The sequence below is a fragment of the Hemiscyllium ocellatum genome, chromosome 4 (genome assembly GCF_020745735.1).
Source record: "Hemiscyllium ocellatum isolate sHemOce1 chromosome 4, sHemOce1.pat.X.cur, whole genome shotgun sequence".
Classification (NCBI taxonomy): domain Eukaryota; kingdom Metazoa; phylum Chordata; class Chondrichthyes; order Orectolobiformes; family Hemiscylliidae; genus Hemiscyllium; species Hemiscyllium ocellatum.
The window spans coordinates 39,041,824-39,056,679 of record NC_083404.1 but is presented as its reverse complement, the minus strand read 5'-3'; the positions used below and the strand labels follow the sequence as shown (position 1 = coordinate 39,056,679).

The 14,856-nt window shown below is 40.1% G+C and overlaps 1 protein-coding gene across 1 annotated transcript in view; it reads left to right on the top strand.

Annotated features, from left to right (window-relative positions):
• pkhd1l1.1 (PKHD1 like 1, tandem duplicate 1) overlaps positions 1–14,856 on the top strand; it is a 246,772-nt gene that overhangs the window by 39,308 nt on the left and 192,608 nt on the right. The window contains 4 exon segments of the mRNA XM_060823999.1: positions 1,745–1,880; positions 9,095–9,238; positions 9,920–10,077; positions 12,480–12,593. Coding sequence (XP_060679982.1) covers positions 1,745–1,880; positions 9,095–9,238; positions 9,920–10,077; positions 12,480–12,593 — 552 coding nt within the window.

Sequence of the window (14,856 nt, the reverse complement as noted above, 5' to 3'; positions counted from 1 at the left end):
TATATTCAGTGAAGGTGATCCAAATGACACCAATGACATGGTTTCCTCGCTATTGATGCGGGCATGTTGGTGGACATGGGCAGAAGTCACAGGACACCAAGTTATAGTCCAACAGGTTTATTTGAAATCACACAAGTTTTCGGAGCACAGCCACTTCATCAGGTGCAGTGAGAGAGTAAGGCACACAGACAAAATTTTTATTAGGCACGCACATGTACTTGCTCATAATCTCTCTCTCTCTCTCTCAATCTCTCTCTCTCACACACACTCTCTCACACACTCTATACCCCACACCTGTCTCACTCATTGAAAATGTTTGTTTATTTGCAGATACATTCTATTTTGTTCAACAACACACAATTTGTAGTCACAATCAGTTAATGTAGCATCTGATAAATTCTCTCTGGTGTCCAGCCTGATTCCAGCCTATAAACCAATCTGATTCCAGGTTAAAACTCTGAGACAAATTCTGAACAAAGCCTCACACCTACAATTCAATATCTGACCTGAGATGTCACCTTTTGTATATTCCTATTGTTCTGCCTGATTGCCATAACAGCACAGCACATTAATTTTATAAACACTTCACACACCATCTAACACTCTTAGTCACCTGCAGAGATGTATTATCTGACACTCTACTCAGACAAGTTTCATGATAAATTGATTTTTCTGCCTTTGCTCTCTCTGCCTATAAACTCTGTATCTGTGTGCTCTGCTCTCTCACTGCACCTGACAAAAGGGCTACACTTCTAAAGCTTGTGTGATTTCAAATTAAAACCTGTTGGACTATAACCTGGTATTGTGTGACTTCTGACTCTCTCCCTGCTGTTGAAACTTTGCTGCTTTCTTTCTCTCCTGGCAGATTATGGGATTAGCTGTTGGAGTTGGGGAATGGGGGAAATCGTGTGGTGATGGTCAGAGTGGGGCTGTGTGGGTCGTGGTGTTTAATAAAATGTGATTCTTGAAGCCTATTAGGGCGAGTAAGGTGAACCATCCATTCACCCATTGTTTTCTGTTCAGGTCCTAACTCCAGACTCTCACACATCTTTCTCACAATCTTGACCTTCAGATGATCTTCTCCCAGTCGGGCTGTACATCCTCCCCATTACAAAGCACTCCACCTAACCTTGATAATAAGTGCACTTCGACCCCCATTAAACTCAAATGCTCCAGTTAAAATGAATACAGTATTCAAATGACGTTGCAGACTTTGCCCACTGGGACTGCACAGATGGGGTCTTGCATTCTCTTCACAGTAACACTCTGGCAGGAGCCTCTCTCTGAAAAGTCAATGCATTTGCCAAAACATATAACTCCAGATTATATTAAACCTGTTTTTGTGCATTCAATTTATTGTTAAGAAGTAAAATATAAGCTAACGTATTATTATGGTGTAATTCAATTATAGTGAGGATTGCAAGAATTATAAAATTGAAATTTATTTTTTCTGGTGTCTTGCTGTTTCTTGTTCCTCCAATTCCTAAAATTTTCACATCTTCCCTGAGGCATGAGATACGTTGTTCCAACATTACGCCACCATTCCCAGGCATCAACTAGATTCACACATCCAACGATGCAGGGAGTAAAAGTCTAGTCTACGCCCTCCGAATAGAACACTTTAATTCCCAGATCATCCAGCACCTCTTGCCATAATGAGGTGTAATTCCCTGAAAAAGTACTCTATCTCCTTTGCTTGACATTTCATGAAAACTTTAACCAGGGTTTGATCTTATAATTTTAGATGTTGACTTTGGAGAACTGGAATACGGGAAGTGCAGTCAACGAGGTTCAGAAAATCATCATCAGCAAATCATGTCAAAAAACCAGTACCTGTTCATACATTTGGTACAGTCTCATCTATAATCAAGTGCACACAGGTACAGTAGTGATGAATCCAACATATACATAACTAGACATACGGGCCAATTAACCTTACTTTGTTGGCTTGTATTATGTCCTCCAAACCCCAAATCCTCCACAATCATTGCACTCCTCCAATCCTGGTACTTTGGATATCCCAAATTTCCATTGCTCAAATTTGGTGGCTGTGTCTTCAGGTCCTAAGCTCTGTAATTCCCTCACTAAGCCTCTTTCTCGCTCCCATTCCTTAAAACATTACTTCGAATCTAACTTCTTAATCCATCTTCTTGTCATCACTCTAATATTATCTTATGTGACACGATGTCAAATTTTAATAAAAACAGGAAGTGTGGGAGAAACTTAGCAGGTTTCACAGCATCTGTGGAGAGAGAAACAGAGTTAATGTTTTGAGTAAAAAGGCTCTTCCGTGCAATTGACTTCTGAGTCTTTGGACATGAAACTTTAATCTCTACAGATCCTGTCAGACATGCTCCAGTATTTTCTCTCTTAATTTCCGATTTACAGTATTTTCAGTAATTTGTTTTCAAATTTTGTCAAATTTCGATCAACCGTCGATTCCGAGAATCACCTTGGGACGTACCATTACATTAAATGTGCTTTATAAATGCAATTTGCTGAGGCCTATCAAAAACAGTCTCTGTTAGTGAAAAGACTGGATGGTATAACTTGAGCTACGCAGTCTAGGAAACATCTGAGGTGTTTGTACATGGGCCTTAGCATTAAGTCTGATTATCATGAGCATCCTATCAGCCTGTCTACAGACTATAAAACAGAGGTGTCAGCTTCTCTACTGGCATTTAGCTGCAACAATTTGAAGCTTACATTGATGCCTCAAGGATAGCATTAGCTCAGAGAAAATCGACTCAAAGTCTGCTTATGGAAATTTAGAGGGTCACACCTCCAAGCCAAGGTTTCATGGCACCAAGCTACACTTGAACCGTGAAGACCTTAGACCAGTGATATTTGGGGCCCAGGAGAAGTGAACATTCTAGGCTGGAGCCACCTACAATTAGCTCAATAACTCGGATAGCTTCCTTTATTAAGAAGCCGAAAGGTTTGACCCAGGTGTGTGTTTCGATTAATGAATGGGGAGAGTGCAGGGCTGTAGTAATTGATGAGTTTGGTGATCATTGACATGGCTGTGGAATCAGAATAACTACTCTGAGCTCCTTATGGCTTCACAGCAGGAAATTAGGGGGGGTCTAGCCCATATTCAGGATTCCTTGTGTCACACCTCACTGGTGTAGTGCTCTGGAAATTATGCCCACTAGTCCCAGAGTCATCACAAATGTGAAGTGATTTAATCAAACTACCCAAGTCCCCACATTACATGACTGATGGACCCAGGACAAAGGAAAATGCTCATCAGTTTTCTGCACTTAAGAAGACAGCAATTATTTCAACACGATTTTTTAAACTGATGGCACAAAGGAAACACAAACTCTTAATTCTTATCTCTCTGTGCAAACTCTACCACATTTTTTTAAAAGAACCCAAACACATTGAATCATTCGCACAAAGAATCAGACAAAGCACAAGTATTAAAGTTGGGGAATGAGCAAATAAAGTGTTGTGAAGCAGAATTCTTGCACCAGTCTGGATTACAGGCATTGAGGAGATTTTTTTTCTTCAGTTCTCTTTCAATTTTTTTCATTAGGGCACAAGAACATGGGCACACTAATTCTAAACCTTTCATTCCCTGGTTTAATGTCTCTGTAGGTGGCTACTTCAATGGCTCTGTAGGTGGCTTTACATTTGTTCAGAAGAGGTTCACAAGAATGGCCCCAGTAATGAAAAGCGTAACATGTGAGGAACATTTGAGGACTCTGGGTTTATATTCAATGGAGTTTAGAGGATGAGGGTGGATCTAATTGCAACATACAGAATACTGAATGACCTGGACAGAATGGATGTTGGAAAGATGTTTCCATTAGTAGGAGATATTAGGACTCAAGGGCATAGCTTTAGACTAAAAGAAAGACCTTTTAGAACAGAGATAAGGAGAAACTTTTCCAGCCAGAGAGAGGTGAATTCATGGAGTTCCTTGCCACGGAAAGCTGTGGAGGCCAAGTCATTGAGTCTATTTAGAACTGAAATAGATAGGGTCTTGAGTATCAAGGGGATCAAGGGATACAGAAAGAAAGCAGGAGAATGGAGTTGAGAAATTTATCAGTCATAGTTGAATGGTGGAGTAGACTTGATGGGCTGATTGCCTACTTTCTGCTCCTTTGTCTTATAGCATTATGCTTGAACAAGGGAACCTTGTTGATTCAACATAAAATTTGTTTTTTTTTAAAACTGCCACATGTTCTTCCAGGTAAAGTTATACAGTCATACAGCGCAAAACAGACTCTTCAGTCAAACTCATCCATGCCAACCAAACATTCCAATTTGACTTAATCCCATTTGCCAGCACTTGGACTGTTTTCCTCTAATTCCTTCCTATTCATGTATCTATCCAGAAGTGTTTAAATGTTACAACTGTACCTGCATTCACCACTTTCTCTGGCTGTTCATTCCATACAAGCACTCTCTTACCTTTTAGGTCCTTTTAAAGCTTTCCACTCTCACCTTGAACATATGTCCTCTAGTTTTGGACCACTCCATATTGGGGAAAAGACCTTGGCTAATCACCATATTAATGCTCATGATCTTATAAATCTTTCTCAGATCACACCCTCAGTCCTCAGCCCTCCAGGAAAAATGGCCCCAAGCCTATTCAGCCTCTCTATCATTCATATGTTCCAGTTCCGGCAAAATCCTTGTAAACCTTTTATGCACCTTCTCAGATTTAACAACATCTTTCCTATAGAAGTGTGACCAGAATTGTATGCAGTATTCTAAAAGCAGTCTCCCCAGTATCCTGTATAGCCACAACATGACATCCCATCTCCTATACTCAATGTTATGACCAATGAAGGCAAGCTTAAAGACCTATTCACCAACCTATTGTTACGGACAAGCCAGACCCCCTCAAAATATTTGAAGAAGGTAGCCCAGACCTTTTTATTTCTTTTTTTAAAGGCAGATATGAAGTAGGTGTTCCAGGTATGATGCAGCTGGTCAAACCACTCGGCTTTAAGCAAATTTATTTCAACACCACAGTTGAAACACGAACAAAAGGAAATGGAATTTAAAGTAACTTAACTATTGGAAAACTTAACTGACTCGGTACAGTACCTTCAACTAAGTGACTGTTCAACTCAGCAACATTCCAAAAATACACCCCATGGCAAAAAGGTAAATTCAAACACAGGTTCTTCCAGGCAGGTATGATTTCAGAGACAAAAGTCAGCCATGAATCATCTGCTGATGCATGGAACCTTTTTGTACTGCAGAAGCTTCTGCTACATCTAACCCAGCAGTTTGCCACAATGAAACCAAATTAGAAAGAACCTGAACTAGGAGAATTGGCCACTGCCCTGCTATTGTTAAAGTAGACATTTTGGTAACTTTGCCTTTATAAACTCTCTTGTAAAAAACCAAGGACAAAATATCCTTTTTAAAGTGACAACACTATTACACTGTCCACCTGTGACTCTACTTTAAAGTATCTATACACCTATACTCCTAGGTCTCTTCAAAGTACTTTGATTTAAAATGGCATATTTTCCCATTTTGAAGTCCATAGTCCAAAAAGATACAAGTGATCTTTACACGTGCTAACTTTGGGGTAGTGAGAATTGCAGATGCTGGAGATCAGAGTCGATAAAGAGTGGAGCTAGAAAAAGCACAAAGTTGACTCCCCTCCTCTAATGCTGCTTGATCTGCTATGCTTTTACAGCTCCACTCTTTTTCCACATGTTAACTTTTGCATTTAAACCTTTTGCTGGGCCCCATATTCTTCAGCAATGCTCATGAAATATAAAATTCATAGGAACCTATTAGGAGTCCGAAAATCTGAAATATTCCTTATTATTAGGAGACTCTTCTCCCTTTCTAGGTAGGTCTTTAATACCCTTTTTGGAGTTTGGAATAGTAAAACAGATCAATTGTCAAAACATTAATGGTGAAATCATTGAAATAGTTCCATCTTTACAGTTTTCATTTGACATTCTGGGGTTTTTGGAGTGTAAATAAGGAGAAATTGTTCCCACTAGCAATGCAGCTAATAGTAGAGACAAACAAATCTAAAGTAATGGGCAAAAGAAGCAGAGAAGGAGCTGAGGAGACATTATTTAAATGGCATGTTGCAATCTGGATTGTGCTGCCGAAAGGGCAATGGGATCAAATTCAATCATAGGTTTCAAAAGTTAATTGCAGCTTTGTATGAAAAAGAAAAAAAGTCTGGAGAAAGAGCCAGGGAAAACAGTTAATTAATAGATTATAGAGAAAATATCCTACCCTCTCTCACTATCTCCCTACCACATTTTTCCTTCCAAATATTCATCCATATTCCTCCTGAAGAGTATTATTGAATCTGTTTGCTTCGCCTTTTTATGCAGCACATTCTGATTCCTAACAATGTGATACGGCTTTTAAAAAAACCAATACGTACTTGATGGGCTGAATGGCTTCATTCAGTGCTGTGTGATACACTGAAATGCGCCACTCTTTCTTGGGAGCCAGGTGGATTAAAGAGGGCAATGTACTGGTTGGAGAACTCATTAGTTTCCCAACTGTTACCCTTGATCAGGTGGGTAGGTTTGAGGACAGTTTTCCCGCCAGAGCTCAATTGAGGCCCCTTAATTGACTACCAAGGCTCACTGAGGTACCATTCACATCAGCCACTGCTCAGCAGTGGAGGGGACCTGTATCTGTAATGAGACTGCCCAGCATCCCTTGGTGGCAGGCCAGGGGAAATATCCTACAGTTTAGGCATCCAGTGTCCATCAGAGAACTCTGCCAATGACAAGTGCTGCCCCTACAGAGTGACCTGTCCATTCTCTCACACTAACACGACTGGGGCCCATTTTACAGGCCCTGGTAAGTTCAGCCCACTTGTGTTCCTGGACTCCAACACGGATCTTCTTCTGGGATTCTCTATTTCCAATAATTGCCTCTCCTTCCCATAAAGCTTCCAATATTGAGGAGTTTCTGGCCTATTTGGCTGGAACCAGGATCCTTGTCCTGAAGTGCTGGGAACTGTGATGGGAGGTGGGTAAGTGTCTCATTGGGATTAAAACTCATTCTGGCCCTTGACAGTGGCCTCTGTTTTCTAGCCAATGGACTGGTTCACACTGCAGCCATTAAATTCAGAACTACAATTCCAATTGTTAATAAAGTCTATTTTTAAGCTGATTTCCCTGCAATACAACTATTTTTAACTAATGGACTTGTTGTTCAGTTGATTCTTTATAAATTGGGGGTACTTTGTGTTTCTACCAAGTCTTTATGATCATTCAAGAATTCAGCTGTTTGTGATGGAGTTATTTGAATGCAGCATCCTCATTTAAGCTCTTGGAGCAATTCAAAATCAAAGGCACTACTGCTGTATTGGTAGTAGTTGGGGGAGGGTGGTGGGGGCAAACGAAAAAAAATACATAACCAGGAGATTAGTATTTTGTCAGTGGAGGACTGATTTCAAGCTGGCTGGCCACAGCCAATGTACTGTGAAAAAAACAATTCAAATTCAAAGGCTGAGTTCATCTAATTGGAATACCCAGCAATTGTTCATCAAATTTAATCCTGAACATTGACTGTAAGCCACCATTCTAATTTAAATTAGTTTAACTGGACTTTAATCACTTTATTGATAAGCATTTCCATCAAATTGGGATTTCAAACCAGTGGGAATGAGAGCACACATCCATTTTACTGTGACATTCTATCTGTCAATGACTGTTAAATATTCTCGATTATTGATAGTGGGCAGGCCTGGTGCTAATATATTATTAGGAGTAAATTACCTGAAATATATTCATCGCTTCATTAATTTCTATTTTTGCTCCATGAAATTAAAGGGCAAGCTTGTGAACCATCTCAATCTCTGCCTGTATCATGAATCTGAATCATGTTAAAAAAAATGTTCTTGTAAGTGATTGACTATGTTCAATCTGCTTGTTTATGAATTAGGGGGTTGGTGTTCTGTGCTAACAATCCTTTGGATTTTTGAGCAAAGCTTAGTTTTCTTTAATAGAACCCCTACAGTGTGGAATCAGGCTGTTTGGTCCACACCAACCCTCCAAAAAGTAACCCATCCGGACACATTCACCCCTGACTAATGCACCCAACCTACACATCCCTGAACACTATGGGGAATTTAACATGGCTAATTCACCTAACCTGCACATCTTTCAATTGTGGGAGGAAACCCACGAAGAATATGCAAATTCTACACAAACAGTCACTTAAGGCTGGAATTGAACCCAGATCCCTGGCACTGTGAGATAGCAGTGCTAACCACTGAGCCACCAAGCTGCCCTTTGTTCAATAGATGAGAAAAATCTCATTTGAAGAAGCCCATAGGAGGTTTCTCCAGTATGCTAGTCAACATTCTTCTCTCAGCTAATACAAGCAAATCACATTATCTGATTGCATTTTGAAAATTGCCTGATACTTTAGCCTACAGGCGTACCATCTGGGAAGTCAGAGGTGTCTAAGGCTTCCTGGGAGCCCTGACCATAATTTTATACCCATCAGACAATTAACAGCCCATCCCCAGGGCTCTCATACCCTAAGGATGAGATCCCGCTACCAATCAGAAGGCCAACAGTTCTACAATCCCCAACTGATCCACTCAGAGCAGTGGCCATTCCTGGGTCTGCACCTAATGTGAAGAAACATCATTGTTTATAAAATGATGAGGGGCATAGATAATGGTAATGGATTTTTTGCCTAGGGCAGGGGAATTCAAAACTAGAGGACATTAAGTTTAAGGTGAGAGGGGAAAGGGTCAAAAGGGACCTTAGGGGCTACTTTTTCACACAGAGGAAGGTGGATATATAGAATGAGCTGCCAGAGGAAGTGCTAGAGTTAAACAAATGCAATATTTAAAGACATTCAAACAGGTATGTGATAGAAAAGGTTTAGAAAGACACGAGCCAAACGCAGGCAAATGAGACTAGCTTAGTTTAAGACAAATTGGTCCCAAGGGCCTGTTTCCATGATGTATGGCTCTATGAAGTCTGCCCTGGTTTTAATTTAGTGAGGCCGCTGTGGTAAGGGACTTTCACACTGCTAGTATGGGTGATGGTTAAGGACAGCAGGGCTTCCTGTCATGGTTTTTAATGGTACTAATTCTGTAACCTGTTCTCTCTACTTGCCTTAGTCCTTATTCCTATGGATGCTAATGCTGCAAAAGTTCAACAAGCTTTAAATGATCTGTGGACAATTAAACCAGATAAGGTTCACGTGTCAAGAAAATCAACCAACAAAAACATTATCTATGAAGTGACCTTCATATCCACACGAGGTAAAATGCATCTGAACCCTAATTGCTTTTTCGCCAGTGTGATAAAGTACATGGATGAATTTAGCTTGGATTTGCTCTTCAAAGACTTGTTCTTTATTCTTTGTTCAAACTTGATTGTGCTGAAAATGTGCAGCTGATGGTTGTTAGTCTTTGCTGTTCTGCTTTTGAATTCTTTCTCCCACCTTTCCTTTTCCTCTGCCTTCCAAGGCTGTTCTGTGTTACTGTTTGATGCACTGGAGCTGTGTTCCTCATATGAGTAACAATTCATCCCACCAACTTACAAAACAGACAGGTATGTTAAGACCAGCTGCTTCTCCCCTGTCTACCCCATGCATCATGATGGCTGGTATGACATGACTGAATACTTCTTCCCTTTAAGTGAGGACTCTCCCACTTCAACATTCACTAAATCTCTCGGAAGAAGCGGAATACCAAAGGAGATCTGGCAAGCAAATGCTCTGGAACATTCACTTCCAAACCTACTCAGACCATGGACATTTGGAACCTGTCCACCAGATGTATATTTCCAAGTAGGTGTGATCAATAGAGTATACAGAGTATATTAGAGAATGGGCAATTATGGAGGATCCACGATAAACTTAGAAGAACCATCAAATGGAATTTTGAAACATGTCTCTTTGTTACATTTTTAACATTTATTTCAAATTGTTTCCTCTCCAGGAGATTTTGATTTACTTCAATATGAGGTCCTGAGTGGATATCATGTCACCATGAAAGTGGTGGAAAAAACTAAAGGGAAGCCCAAAATGGATACATTTACACTGATGCTGGATGGGATCAGCTCAAGACCTGTTTCACATACAGCAAGTGTTACTGAGGTGTGTCCCACTCTGCATCCGTTTCCTAAACTTGATTGGTCACAGTGACCATAACCACACAATTCTCCCCACAGCTAGTCATTGCAAACTCTTATTAACTTTAACAGTTAGTGAGTTGGAATGCGAGGTAATGGTGGCTGACACTCTGGTGTGGTTAATTAGATGACTTAACTTTCTACAATGAGATTAAAGAGTGATTACTGTGCGATGCTGCAATTTCTTTCAGAACTGTTGGGGTGTTTGAAGGTGAGCTACCATTTCCATGAGTCTGACAGAGGCAATTCATAATTTATTTTGTATCTCCCTTGTCACAAAGCACTGGACAATGTAAACATCAATGAATGTTAATGACATTAATCAATTACTCTTTGCAACAAAATACAGCCTAGTAGTTGCATTCATTAGGAAATTAATCATTGTATTTTGTAAACTCCTGACTCTACTGTCATTCCTCATTTACATGTGACACCATTGAAGGACAGCGTTAGATTTCACAATTTCACTGATGACCCCAAGCTCCACGTCACCAGTACCCCTCTCTGCCTCGCAACAGTTGATAGATTATAAAATTGCCTACCCCACACCTAGAACTGGATTTACAGAAATGTCCTTCAGTTAAATATTGAGAAAAACTCAAGTTATTGCTTTCCGTTCCCACTCCAAGTTCTACTCCATAATTACTGATTCTATACCTCTCCCTGGCAACTGTCTGAGATCAAGCTTGTCTCTTTGCAACCTTGTTGTCACATTATATCTTCTGACCTCAGAGCAATGCCATCATTAGGATGGTCGATTTCAACTTTTGCAACACTGCCTGACTTTGCCTCTGTCTCCACCCTTGTGTTGCTGAAATTCTCATCCATGCTTTCATTATCTTGAGAGTCAATTATTTCAATGCACTCCGGCATGGTCCCCCAGGCTCTGTAAACTTGAGGCCATCTAAGACTCTGTATCCTGTTTCTTATCGATGCAACAAATCCTGTTCATTTCTGTGCTCATGGAGCTACATGGGCTCATTCTAAAATTCCTATTCCCTCTATGTCCTCACTTCTGTAATTTCCTAGAATTGCATTCCCTAGTGAGGTCTCTGTGTTCCTCCATTTCCAGCTTCTTCTACATTCTCAATTATGTATCACCATGTTGGTGTGCCTTCAGTTTTCTAGGTCTGAAACTCTGGGATTTTCTGCTTAAATCGCTTCCCCTCTCTAACTCACTTTCCTCCTTTAACAGATATGGTAAAATCAAACTCTTTGACTCAGCCTTTTGTTGCTTACTGCAATTATCTCCTTAGAAAGCTTGGTCGCATATTTTGTTTTATAATTCTCATGAGAAGTTCCTTGGGAAATGGTTGTTGTAGTGGCATTCTATTCCTATTTAATATCTTATTTATTCTTACCTTCAGGTTGGAATATTTAGAAAAGAAAGAGATTAGTCCCTGAAGAGTTCTTATTTTATTTGATTCTTTCACAACGCGCTCCTGATTCACTAAGTTGATGAACAACCATTTCATTCATTCACATTAAGACCAGCAGATTTCTCATCTCCACATGCTCTTAAGGTAGTGGTTAGCCACCTTCTTGAATATAATGAAGGGTAACCATATTGTTGTGGATCTGGAGTCACATGTAGACAAGGATGAGTAAGGATAACAGATGTCTTCACTAAAGGATATTATTCAATAGTAATTTAGTATTTCATGGCCATTGTTACTTATACTAACTTTTTATTCTGAATTTATTCGATTAATTCAAGCTGCCATGGTGGAATTTGAACTCGTTCTTCTGGATATTGGTCTCGGCCTTTTGGTTATTGTCCAGTAATATTGCCACCACCTCCTTCAGAGTGATTTAATGTTTTTGTGCCATTGGGTTAGTAATGTTCTGGGTGCATGTACTTAAATTCCACCATCCACAGCAGTTAACTAAATTAATAATTCTGAAATATGAAGCTATAATCTCAGTAATAGCAACCATGATCATTAACATGTCATTGTCCTAAAAACCAATCTAGTTCACTAATGTTCTTCAGGAAAAAGATCCTACCATATTTATCTGATGTGACCTACGTGAGAATCCAGATCATAACGATGTGATTGACTCAGAACTGCCTTCTGAAATAACCTAGCAAGCCACTCAGCTTCAATTAGGAATGGTCCACCAGTGCTGACCTTTCCAGTGACACCCACTTCCCATGAATGAATAATGAGGAAAATAACGTTCCCAAACCCAACCATTACATCAGACCTGCATAGTATGATGTGGCATCGCCTAACAAAAAAATTTAGATGAGCCATTGATAGGGAAAGCAATAAAGGACAGATAGAAACTCTGGCTGCTTTGAACAGCACCAGTAAGTCAGGATAACTGAGGATCTTCTCGGCTAATAAAAATCTTTCATCACAGGTCAAAGCTGCTTTAGAAGGAATGTTGGATGTAAAATGTCCAGATCACATAGTCAACCACAGGGAGGGATACGCAGTCTATTATTTCAACAATTTTGAAGATGACTTATCCAAGGTACGTGCAGTAGATAAAATCAAATGATTAATTTATTACATGTCTCAAACAACAAGTGATTTTAAAAGTGTCTGCAGTGGTTGGTGTTGACCACTCAGCTCTTAGTCCAAAGATCTTAGGTTCAAAATCCATGACAGAGACTTGATCAAATATTCAGTCAATCATTGTCACTGCCAGTGCTGTACTGAGGGATTAATGTATTGTTGAACTGTCAGTCCTCACATCACACTGCAACGTCAGTGGGTCAACATGAAGGGAGCACCATACTATCTGATGGATTGCTGCACCATTAAAAGGTCTGTCCTGATGGAGTGCTGCATTGTCAGAGGGAGTGCTGCATGATCAGAATTTCTGGACTGAGGGAACATTACACTGTTGAAGGATTGGTACTCAAAGAGTGCTGCACAATCATAGTGTGAGTATTAAGGGACTGCTACATTGTCAGAAGATCAATACCAAGGAAGTGCTGCATTGTTGGAGGGTCAGTACTGAGGGAGTGCTGCATTATTGAACAACCTGTACTATGGGTATGCTGTACCTTCAAATGATCAATACTGAGGTACAGTGCACTGTCAGAGGGTCGATGCTGAGGAATTATAGCATTTTTGGAGAGTCAGTACTGAAAGAACTGACCCACTGATGATGCAGTGTGATCTCAGGACTGACATTTCAACAATACATTAGTCCCTCAATATGGCACTGGCACTGTCAGAGAATCAATACCGAAGGATTTACAATACGTGGAGTTGGTTAACTCAGTTGGTTGGACAGCTGGTTGCAATGCAGAGTAATACCAACAGCATGGGTTCAATTCCTGCACTGGCTGAGTTACCATATTGGGTTCTCCTTTTCAATCACTCCTCTTGCATGAGGTGTCGTGACCCTCAAACTAAACCACGACCATTCATCTCTCTGTAACGTGACAGCAGCTCAATGGTCTGGCGACTATGGGCAGCTTTATCTTTGCTGAGGGAATGTTGCATTGTTGTGGAGCCAGAGTGACAAAGTGTTGCACTGTCAGAGGGTTGGTACTAAAGCAGTACTGCGTCATCAAAGGGTCAGTACTGACGGAGTACTGCAACATCAGAGGGACATTACCACTACTTGAATACTCATGGATTAATCACCTTAAACCCAGCAAATGGGAAGTTATTATTTGGATCTGGGGTTTTGTATTCCCAAAATAAAAAAAAGATAAAATATTAGCAATCTGTATAGCATATGCAAATTGTCAAAGTGTTCTCATTGAGATTAGAACTCTGATTATAATATTATTAGTGCAAAGCCAGCAGTAGAATGTAATTTCCTGTTTCATTTTTTAACCTTGTAGAAAATCTTTCAGAAAGACCAGGTAACAATGAAAACTAATGCTTTTTGTGGACGCTATTGTGTTAAAAATCCTACATGCTTGTTTGGCTTTGCAAGTTATCATCAACCATTTTCATTACGCATATACAAAGAGGTGAGTTTGAAACTTCTTAGAAATGAAACAAATATTTATTGAAGAGTGCTGTCACCTGATACTATTTACACTTCAAATGGTTTCATTTTACTGTTACTGTGAAGAAAGAGAATGGCAGGCTTTCATGATTTGTGGTTTACTCCTGTTCCCATTCTACTGGTCTTTGTTGTTCAATCCATGTTCTGTGTATTTCACCTATTGATGCTCAACGGCCCTTCTCTAAAGGCTCAGGGTAGGCCTATGGATAAAAACATAGTAACTAGGAGGAGGAGAGAATTCAGCCCCTCAAGGCTGCTCCACCACTCAATGCAATTGTGACTGAAATTCTAAATCAACTTTATTTTCCTTCATTTCTCAAGTACAGAAAACTCTATCAATCTCGGCCTTTGCATTTGCAAAATTACTGAGCATCCACATCTGAAGGTAGAATTACAGGGATTCTCAACCCTGTGAAGTGAAGATACTTCATCTCAGTCCTAAATTGCCTATCCTGATGAGCTGAAAACCCCATGTTCTGACGCACAGCCAGAGGAAGACAGGCTAGCCCTCTAGGAATTATGCATTTCAGTGAGTCTTCTCAACACCAGAGAATATTACTTCCTTGTTGGTTCAGTAATTGTAGGAATAGCTAGGTTTTGGCAGTGAGGCTTAGACCTCCTCAATGACCCATTATCCAACAATTGTTTCTTGGACCATGCTCATTCTTGGTGTTCTGTTGGACCAGTATCCTGCAAATATTTCCTCTCTGATTTCATGGATTGAAAGGAAATGAAATAAGAAAGGGCGGCTTATACGACTTCA